The 11,365-nt window shown below is 47.7% G+C and overlaps 1 protein-coding gene across 1 annotated transcript in view; it reads left to right on the forward strand.

The window, feature by feature from the left end:
• The first annotated feature begins 534 nt into the window (after positions 1-534).
• The window catches only part of TCF7L1 (transcription factor 7 like 1), a 34,820-nt gene continuing 23,989 nt past the window's right edge, over positions 535-11,365 (forward strand). The window contains exons 1-3 of the mRNA XM_072402902.1: positions 535-827; positions 983-1,043; positions 3,121-3,251. Of these exons, the coding sequence (XP_072259003.1) occupies positions 642-827; positions 983-1,043; positions 3,121-3,251 (378 nt within the window). The 5' untranslated portion in view covers positions 535-641. The remainder of the gene's footprint in view (positions 828-982; positions 1,044-3,120; positions 3,252-11,365) is intronic.

Below are 11,365 nucleotides of genomic sequence, written 5' to 3' on the forward strand. Positions count from 1 at the left end.
CCTCAGCACGGAGGCAGCTGAATCCGCAGGAATCCCGGCAGCTGAGGGGTTAATTCCCCTCCCCCAGCAGTGCAGGGGTTAATGTTGGCCCCATTCCCTGAATTGTGCATTGATCTCTGAGTGTGCTTGGCTCCTCCCCTGGATCTGCCTGGGCTCCTCCACATTGCCGAGCACAGCAGCTCGCAGCGATCCCAGGACAAGGCGGCCAGCACCCGGGGAGGAAGCAGCGTCCTCTCTGCACAGCTCTGCACACTTCCAGTGGATATTGTGTAACTTCCCAGGAACTTGTGATCAGGAGGGATCGCTGATTGAGGGATCGCTGCTTGTGGGATCGCTGCATGAGGATCGGGCAGATTTCTCACATTGTTTCTCGGATTGTAAAATACAAAGAAAAGATTTCATCCCCGAGGAGTGCAGGAAGTTTGCTGGGAGGGGGAGGGGAGCCTGGCTGGGCTTTGTAGTGGGGGGAGGGAGGTCGTGTGATGGGGGGTGGGGGGGCTGACACCCTGTATGTGCGGTGTACATAGGGGGGGCCACTCGCTAACCGATCGGGAAGTTTGGGCAGATTATGAGTCAGTGAGAGCCGGGACATCGGCTGCAGATCGGATCGCTCGGTGTGATCGGTGTGTATTGGGGTCACCATGCCTCAGCTAAACAGCGGCGGGGGGGACGAGCTGGGGGCCAACGATGAGCTGATCCGGTTCAAGGATGAAGGGGAGCAGGAGGACAAGAGCCCCGGGGAGGGATCGGCGGAGGGGGATCTGGCCGACCTCAAATCATCGCTGGTCAACGAATCGGAGAATCACAGCAGCGACTCCGACTCCGAGGTAAGAACATCTGGTTACCCCAATGTTCTGTGATCTCCGTACACAAAGGGCCCAAGCCACGGGCCCTTGTAGTGACTCCGCACCCCCCATATTATTCCCAGCATGCGGGGGTCCGCCATCCTCCGCTAACTAAACTTTCTTTTCAAACTTTTTAGGTGGAGCGACGCCCCCCTCCCAGGGAAAGCTTTGAGAAGCCTCGGGATTACCTGTCAGAAGGTAAATGGTCCTAAACCCCCCCCCCATGTACTTAGCACCCACAAAGGGCCTCCCTTACCCCGGAATGGATTGCAAGCTCTTGAGGCAAGCCTCATAAATGTCATGATTGCGGAATGTTGTGGTGAATCATAGGGTGCCGGGGTTCATATTAGCGCCAATTTGGATGAATATTAGTGAATGTTTGGGACCTTTAGGCCGATTGTTCACCGTCTGATGTGAATGTTTGACCCCTCCTGATGGTAAATATTCATCCGTCATATATACAGATGAATGATAAGGCATTACAGAGCTCCCATCTCTGCCCTGATTCACCCAATCTCCATCCCGTGATTGGAGGAAAGTCCCAATAATTGGGCGTTGGATCTGTTGGTGTGACTTCGGCCTGACTTCTATAAGCATTGGGAAGTAATTGGGAATTCTTAGGCCCTAACGAATAGATATAACGGGGGCCACGCTCGGTTGTACCCCATGAAGCCCCCAATGTTGGGGCTCTTTATGTTTTATTGCTGCCTCGGAGATCTTTGGCTCTTGTGGCCCCTCGGTTTCACATTTTACATAAATTTGGGGAATCGTTGTATTGGATGCAGGAGATCAATCTGCGTCTGTTGTGTTCGGGTTTTGTTGCAGCAGAGCTTGCACTCGGTATTTGGCGTCTGTGGGGGCAGCCATGTTGTCGGCCTTTTCACCCAGCGTCAGCGATATAATCTGCGTGAATCCCCCGGGGGTCACTTCTCAAATCTTGTTGCTGTTCGGGGGAATAATACGGAATTGTCGCCTTCCCCCGATCTAATACCATTAATCTGTTAGTATATACCCGAGTCTCCCGGCTGCGTCCCATTCCATGGTGAGATTATTGTAACATTCATGTATGGTGAGGGTGTAACGCAGCTCGGGGTGAGTCACGGCTTCGGCATGCGTCTGCTTCCAGTGGGGCCAACCGGGAGTTGTGTTTTCATTGGGGCCGGTCTGGATAGAATGACTTTCTGAATTATCGGAATGGGGAAGGATAATGGGCCTGCAGATTCTTTATACCGAGACGCGGGCATGATGAAGGCTGAGCGGTCATTGGTAGAATGCTTCCTCGTCCTAGGAGCTTGCACTCTATTCTCCACAAGAAATAAGTGAATGTGTTAGAAGACCCGACCCTGACATAACCAATTCTATCAAACGTGCCCGACTGTCATGGCCGTCCATCCAATGTGCTCCCCCCGGCCAGCACCGGTTCTGCTGGACTTTGCCTAGCACCTGCGGGTGCACAGCCTCAGTCACCCAGTGTGGCCCCCACTTGGATATTCTTGGCTGCAATACGGCTGAGATTATTGTGTCAATGTATTTCCTCATCAATTATTGGATTCTAGTCATAGATCTCATTGTCTCCAATGGTGCCAGTCCTGGACGGTGGGCATAATCCGGGCATTGCCAGTGCTTGCTATGGCCAATATACAAACAAACTCATACAAAAGAACTCCAGGTCAGTAAAAATACAAAATCTCCCCTCCCCATATTGTTCCTATAGGCTCGAGTATAGACCTGGACGTTGTACCCACAATGGCTGAACATTTAAATATTTTGTTATGTAGATTGCACTTTTTAGGAACCCCCAACGTGGGCTGGTAAGGTGCAAATAGAGGGGCAATAAGAATACATTGCATTCTGTGCATTTTAATAAGACGCATTTCCATGTGAAAGCATTATTGGTATTATTGCAATACTCTGGTGGAAGAAGTCCTTCCCGTGCAGGTAAGGTGACAACGCTGCAGCTGTACTGACTAAGTGTGGTCACCCTAAGAATGGAAATTCCCGACATTCCAATAACACGCAGTTATTTGGCTTCCCCATAAATCTGATAATGACATATGACCATGGTAGGGATATTAGATTGTGAGCTCCTATGAGAGATAGTCACATGACTATGGACTTTGTACAACGCTACGTAATATGTCGGTGCTATATAAATACTCCCTAATAATACAAATAACATTTTTGAACGCGTGTAACGTTTGATTTCGGTGCAAATGAATGATTTGAAGATTTGGATGGAGGTCGCTTATTTGTATATTTTGTATTTTTCTTGCAGCATTTAGGAGGCAGCAGCAGGATGCAGCTTTCTTCAAGAGCCCTCCCTATGCCGGCTACCCCTTCCTGATGATTCCTGACCTTGGAGGCCACTACTTGCCCAATGGTGCCCTCTCACCCAGCGCCCGCACGGTAAGAAGCAGTCACATGGCACAATGGCGGTGTTCCTAATATTCTGCTGTGATAAATATTTGGATTGGAGTAAGAGCTGCAGGAAAACTGTCTGATCTGCTGATATCTGCTATCTGTTCCTCAGCGCGGGTTAGAGAGCCGCCCTGGGGGGTCGCTAGTCTTGGCTTTCATTGTGCGCCCCGTGTCCGTGTATATAAAATATTGGGTGCACCCCGTGTATATAATATATAAATGTGTATAGCGTCCCATCCTTTAGGCTCTGATGCTTGGCCTTGTTACGCCATTTTATTACATTTACATAATACAGAGAGGGGGCTCACTTATCTAGCAGATATTTCTCTTGATATGAAAGGGGGATTAGGAGTTCTTCCTTAATATCTTGGTAAATTTGAGACATTTTAGGGGTCCCGGACAGAGATGAGTTTCCTCCATTAAACCTTTTTCGAATAAATGTCATATCTGCCCCATTGGTTGGTCCCCGATGTATCCAGGACCTGTTCATAAAGGGGTCCATTTGGGAGATTTTCTGTACATGTGATAAGTCCCGGAGCTTCCCTTAAATTAAATCCTGCTGCATTCTGACTGTACCTGAGCCTGGAGACTTATTTGGTCCCGATCAGCCTTAAAGAAGAACTTCTATGGAGGTTGTGCCAGGCCCATGGCGCCCCGTTCATTTAAGGGGCAGAAAGGTGACTCCATGGGATGTGCTTTATCCAATGCTAGATCGGGGCAATGACTGTGACAGGTTCCCTTCGTTTTTGGGTGAAAGGATTCATTTATTACCCTAATATGGTGGTCGGGGTAAAATCTGGCCCATAAAGTGGGGCTTTTGCCTATGGCGGTCACTTTGGACCATTGCAGGTTACACAATCCAAGGTGAGATCTAATTTTACTGTCACATGACATCGGTTGTCCAGTTTTATGGCGCACGTTGACATATATATCGTTATTTCCTGCTGTCCTCCATTATTAATAATCCCTATTCAGTCATTTATATGTGAGCATGCTTAAAGAGACCCTGTCACTAGGACAAAGAATTCAGGCAGAAGAACCCTGCAGGAGTAGATGTTGACCTGAGCCAGGTCCGATCTATGAGCACTGCTGACACTTTAAGGAGTCCCCGGCCGGGTAGAACCCAGCGGCCTCCAGAAGATGCAATGGTTACAGGAAGCGGGTAAAAACCCGACGCAGGAGGTGCAGTCATCTGCATGTGCTGGGTGAGGGGAGCTCATGGTCCCATACTCTTATATTCCGCATCTTCTCCTACACGGTTTTCCTGCCTTCATATTGGATCCAGCGATGGGGTCCCAGATTTGCCATATTAGTGCCGTCACTTTGTGTGCCATTGTCGGGGACCCGATTTCTCTCGGAGCACCGGGACTGATCTCTTTGTACCTGGACTTTTATTCCCGATAGCTTTATTATCTATATAATGCTTTGTTTGCTGTGTGTTGGTTTAACATTCTGTGATGCAATTTTACTACGAGTGCATGAAATGCGTTCTTATTTGTTCAGTCAAAGCTTTTGTGTGCCGTGTTTGCAGATGAGGTGCTGATTGCGCTCCTTTTTCTAGAAGTATAACGGCACATTTCACTAATCTGCTGCTGGAAAACCAAGATTGCTAAATGGCTGTGTGAAAGTGTGGCCAGCGATTCACAAGACTCCCAGTGTTTGTTGGAATATTTCAGGTTAAATGTCTTTAGTTTAAGAAAGGGCCGCCTCTGGATTGCATGGGTGAGGGGTGGAAATCCCAGCGTGCAAACTTTAGATTGACATAGTCAGTGTGCAATGATTGGGGGGCCACTTTATGGCCAGCTGTGTGAACGCGCGGCTCCTTTGCCCAAACAGACGTGGCTTTGTTTCGCCCCCTTGGTGTCCTGGCCTTATGATTGGGAGTGCAGCAAATATTGGGGCGAGAGCAATGTTTGTGTTTCTTTATGTAATCGCCCATTAAAATTATTTTTATGGAACTTCCTAAAACTTTTTGTTACCATTGGTGCAAATTATAAATTCTAACCGACCTCTCTTTACTTTGGGGGAATCGGATTTATTTTTGGGGGAATGGGATTTGTTGATGATGATGATTGACTGATGCTTGTGAATATCATTCACCGATGAGATTTCCTTCTGGTCATTATAAAGATTTGGGTTCTGGCTTGATTGGTAACGCTTGTATGCCGTCACATTTCGGCTTGTTCTCAATACAAGATGAGTGATTTACAGGGGTTAGGGGACAATGGGGCTGTTGGTAGGATTATGGGTCCTCACTGCTTTGTCTGGCTCTCTCTTTATTATTTAAAATGCCCCCTCAGCTACCCTTGAGTGCCGTTAATGAGCCGGCATTGTGTGCTGTGTTTTGGGAGGTGATCAGGGTGAATTGTCTCCTTGCAAATTAAATTCCTCTACAGACTGGAATGATGCATTCCCCTCCCCGTGTGCATTGCAAATTGCCTTGCCCTGAGGGGCAGGAGGAGAGCTCATAAGCCATTCCACCCTTCCCCAAACAAGACTCCATCACTGCATATGGCTGCCAGCTAATTAATCTCCCCTACCTGTCTCCATGAAATGGTTCCCAGCTCCATGGGGGGGTCCTTATCAATATTGGCTGATATCATTGTTTACCCACCTGGATAATGACTCCCATCATTTACATACATAGGGTAAGTCATCAGTTTCCAAGCATGGGCCCGCTCAGACCCAACCTGACTTGTTAGCCCCCTGATGGGACCATTTTATACATTGATTGCCATGAAAAAAGGAGGAAGTGTGCAACCTAACGAGGGGTCCAATCCTTGCATTGCATTGCATGCTTATTAAAGTGCTGCAATATATCCGCACGTCCTCCATTGTGTAAGGGGCTCCGGAATTAGGACAAAATGTGGGACCAACCATTCTGATTTTCCAATGGATGCATAACTAGAGAATTACAAGAACATGGCACATGGGGATTGGACAAACCTCGGGACAGATGGGGGGATGGGGGTCTCATGACGCCATTGTGTATATTTTATCAACGTATGCGATTGAAAAACCCAAAAATTGGTCTGCTGCTGAATTTGCTTCAGATGACCTTTATTTTCTGTGACTGGTGATTAGAAGTAAAAACCATGTGCTAGGTCCCCACAGCTCCTCCGCCACCTACCTACCTGATACACAAATCCCTCCACAGCTCCTCCCCCACCTACCTACCTGAATCCAATCAGATTGGGGCCCCGGATGATGAACAGATGAGATGTTTGGATATCGCAGATTTTTCTGATGCATTTCTAACACCTCTACATTTGGGAACAATAGCTCAGGCTGGAGTTCTTCCATAAGATGTCTGTGACAGTCTCGCTGGTTTGGGTGCCAAGCAGAGATTACAATTCCTGCATACATGTAAGAATGCGTGCGCCATTCCTTGGTGGTCATCTGCCATGGCTTTACCTCAATCTGTTTCATGCCGCTTCTCCCTCCATTGTAGCAGCGCTGCTATTACCTCCTGCCCTGCTGGTACCAGCTGTGCCCGGCCCCCGCCATGTGTTTCTGCCTCATGGAGACGGCGACTTCTCACGGCCGGGCCCTGCGCTCACTACAGAACTCACCACAAAGGAATGAAATGATTTCTGATTGGGGGACCGGCAATGGTGGAAGTTCTGAATATCACAAAAGTTTTCTATTCTATTAGATGACAGCGATAGCCAGGTGTGGCATTTACCTGGTGAGATGGCAGCAGGGTGCAAAATTAGGGCTGGCGGGGGCAGCAGGGTGCATTGTGGGAAGAGGGCAGACTGTGGGGGCAACAGGGTGCATTATAGGAAGAGGGCAGACTGGGGGGGCAACAGGGTGCATTATAGGAAGAGGGCAGGGGGGCAGCAGGGGGCATTATGGGAAGATGATGGACTGACAAAGGCAGTGTGACCTAAGATGATCTGCTAACATGTAGGTCCTGGATACCACGGGACCCCTTCAGAGACTTTGTGGAGTCCATGCCTGGAGGGGTCCCAAGGGGCCCTTACAGAATATTTCAGGCTGGTGGGGGTAATATTTCGCCTGATTGGTGTATATTCGCCCCGAATGACAGGTCTGTGATTTGTACCCGGTTCCTTTCCTCCTGTTCGGGGTCACGCTGCTGATTTATCTGGCTCTTCCTTCCTTGGTACAACTTCCTTCCCTCTTTCCTTCCTAGCGCTCATTATTCTCTCTCGCTCGGTCTGCGTGACATTCGGCGTATAAACAGCATTGTGGACATTTCTGTGGCCCTTCTTATATCTGCAAACATTTTATTCTCCATCATCAGAATAGAGTTTGCTATACAGGACAGAGCATTTCCAAGCTGTGCCTAGGATTGAAGTGTCAGCTCTTGGGCCCACTCCTCCCATGTTAATCTGTGCAGTCTCTTATCGTGTTCCCTTCCTGTGTGCGTGTCCCGGGCGCAGGTCTCCCTGTGAATGTTGGTTCTGTCTTCCAGAAATAACATTGCTGCTAATTGGGGGTGGGGGTGGGGTGGACGCAGACCTCCTGTTTGCAGAGACAATAGGTGTTAAGTGAATAAGTGCAGGGGGTGGCCCTCTGTACGGGGCCCAGGTTTGTACAAACACAACCCTATTGTTACCTCCAGCTCAGCAATCCCAGCAGACACTGAGACGACTTGCACCTGTTTCCAGTGACAACCAGGATTGTGCTGCATGGGAATCGGCCATTATATCGAAAATCCAAACCGCCGTATCGCCAATATAATTGTCATTGCAGAGATCTCCATATGTAGGTGGAATAAATATGGAATCGAGTCTGGAGAAATAAAATCCTAGCCTTGAGATTTAGATAACATATATAGAACATTCACAGGCTGCAGCTTTTCACCAAGGTGAATGTAGAGATTGGCTGATTCTTTTGGTTGAATGAACTATACGTGCTAAATCTATAAATGTGAACCAATAACAAGCAGATCTGAATCTTGTGGGTGAATAAAGCAGATCTGAATCTTGTGGGTGAATAAAGCAGATCTGAATCTTGTGGGTGAATAAAGCAGATCTGAATCTTGTGGGTGAATAAAGCAGATCTGAAACTTGTGGGTGAATAAATTGAGTGGATTTCATGGCGAGATCTTCCCGTGTGTAGGGACAGAATTACCTTCAGCAATACGGATACGGTCAGTGGTAACAATTGATTTTGTTTTTTTGGAGAAATTGTAACAATTTGCACCTTCTGTTGGGTCGTAGAATGTTAGAAATGTGCTGTGAATGTGAATGCAATGGATGAATATTATTATCAATGATTTGTTCAGCCAGATTGTAACTTGTGTGGCTTTCCTCTTCATATTGGGATAGAAGAGCGGTGAATGTCTTGGGATGTGATCAGCACTTTGATACATTTGTATCTTCTCTCCATAAGTTGTGACCCCGCTGTGTGATAAATCTTCAGATGAATGTTGGTTGGGATCTTTCTGCATGGTCAGCATTTATTCTCCTTCCATGCAGTGATGGCTGCACAGCGTTTCTCGGGATTGGTTTCCTGCACAGTTGGTAGACGAGGACACAGCAATGTCTGAAAGTATCTTTATGGCAGGATCATTGAATATTCTTTGTTTCCCATTTATATTGGTGGGGTGGTGTTGTGTAGTATGCTCTGTGGTGGTGTTGTGTAGTATGCTCTATTTTTCTTGGATATGAGCAGTAACAAAAACTTGACCATTCCAAGTAAAGTCTATAAGCCCAATCACTATCATATGTAATAATTTGGTATTTGTAACATTTTAGTATAATTTGGAAGAAATAAACGATCTGACTGTGAGAATCCTTGTTCAGCACTTCCTGTTATAGGGTGACAACGCTCTGTCCCTGCATGCGTTCCCATTGATTTGGTGTCTGTATGGTGCCATCTGATTTACTGTTTTGGTTGTCAATGGGAACTTGCTGAAAACACGAATCAGCATGTCCTAATAATCTTGGGCAATTTTTGTACATTGATCGTACGTCCATAAATCAGCTTGGTGTCCATGAGAATAAATCAGAACTCTTAACAGATAAAATGCCAATGTAGCTCTGTATTTATAAATCATTAAAGTGGCCCTGTTATTTGATGCAGTGGGCTCCCCTCACTTCCAGGGGTGAGGTATATCTGCTCCCCCGCCACATGCTATGGTTTCTCCCACTCCATTACAAGGTAATGGCCACTACAAGCCAGTGGGAAGAACCAATGTGCATAGCGGGGGGAGCTGATATTCAATGCACCTAGATACAGCAATGAATCTGCCATGCAGCTGATAATGCAATCTGTAATCTAGGAGTGCAGAGAGGAAATTGCTGTATTTCTGGATTGTGATGTCGCCTAAACAGCATGTGCAGGGCTATGGATTCCGTATTGTGCATTGGAATGACGGGCTCACCATATAAATCGTCATTTTGTAGAATTCCTTGGAGATGTATGATTGGATGTCTATTGTATGGAGCTAATTGCATGCCCCCCCCCCCCCATATAATGACCCTGGATAATCCAGGAAGAATCTCTATAGATTCTAATGGCTCTTTGCATCCGACATGACACTTAATTCCACCCCGGAGACTTGTTGCAGTTTGGAAGATTGTCAGAAACTTACTTGTGCAAACATCTCAGTTGAATCTGTTTGTTCTTTAAGTATGTGGTATTTGCATGCCGATAAATGAGTCCTTTGTGTAAAATTACCATGTTTTACCTAATAATCCCGTGTGCCATGGCTGTAATAAATGCCGGGCCTCTGACGGCTCCAATTTGTCCTGATTGGGCACAGATCTTTGAAGGGTTCTGTACAGGCACTTTCTGGGTTTCTGGGGGCCCAATATAAGATTTTATTTCTCTCTGTGCATTGAGAAGTTTGAATTCGGAATATTTTTGCATCCTGACACCACACAGATTGCTTAGAGTGAAACACCCTTCCCCTGCTTTCAGAGCTCCTTTCCGGATGGGAGGTGGGGACAAGTATGAACTGGAGAGAGGCCTCGGGCTGCATGCACAAAAACATCCTAATCCTTTCCCAGAATCATCTAGCAGTGCTAGACAGGGCCCGGGCTGTGGCGCTCTGGCCCCCGTGGCCTGTCCTGTGGCACATGACGCTCTGGCCCCCCTGGGACGGGGCCTTCAGTGCTGTGGCCCTCTGGCCCGCCTGGGACGGGGCCTTCAGTGCTGTGGCCCTCTGGCCCGCCTGGGACGGGGCCTTCGGGGCCTTCAGTGCTGTGGCCCTCTGGTCCCCATGGCCCGTCCCATGGTGTTCTGGTCCCCATGGCCCGTCCCATGGTGTTCTGGTCCCCATGGCCCGTCCCATGGTGTTCTGGCCCACATGGCCCGTCCTGTGGCACGTGACGCTCCGGCCCCCATGGGACGGGACCCTCAGTGCTGCAGACCTCCCTTGCAGTGTGCATGTGCTATCAGACACAATCCAGCTGGAGAGGTTTGCTTATCAGCGGAGATATTTCAGACACTGGAATGAGGGACTGAAGTGCTGTAATTGTTTCAGTGTCTGTAAGCGTAACATAGATCTGCTTATATTTTACCTTCCTGGGTTCCTCCCGCATCAACGTACACAAGAGATGATTTCATAAAACCTTTCTGTAAGTTCCATATGCAATGCTAGCAGATCATTGGATCATCAGACTTTAATTTGGGTTGGAGAAAGCTGTGGATGGATGGCTGCCACACGATGCTCGGCCTCTGTGATTGAAAGAACCAAAAACCCAGAAACAAAAGGAAGCAAAGGAAGAGGCTCAATGACTAGGGCCTGTCTTGTTGCAGCTTCTAATGCACACTGTGAGAAGCTCAGTGTGCAATGCAATCAGTAAGAAATTTCAGTCCAGGAGAGGAAGCCGTACAAAGAGCGTAGAGCGGGGCGGATTTATTCATACTGCATACAGTCTCAGCTGACCAGTAACATTATACATGCCTGCCAGGAACTTGAATTTGTTTGCTTGTTAGCCCAAAATCAGTAACCGACCTCAATGTTCCAAACCTTAAGGACAAATTCCCTGCATGGTGCAGATGCTGGGCTTGGGGTATCAGGGTATCACATTGGTATCCTTTTCTGGCTTTGGATTGTTAGCCTTTGGGTCCAGGGGGTCATGTTTAGTGGTCCATTGACACCTGTCTGCTGCCGGAGTTCACAG

The sequence above is a fragment of the Pyxicephalus adspersus genome, chromosome 2 (assembly GCF_032062135.1).
Source record: "Pyxicephalus adspersus chromosome 2, UCB_Pads_2.0, whole genome shotgun sequence".
Lineage (NCBI taxonomy): Eukaryota > Metazoa > Chordata > Amphibia > Anura > Pyxicephalidae > Pyxicephalus > Pyxicephalus adspersus.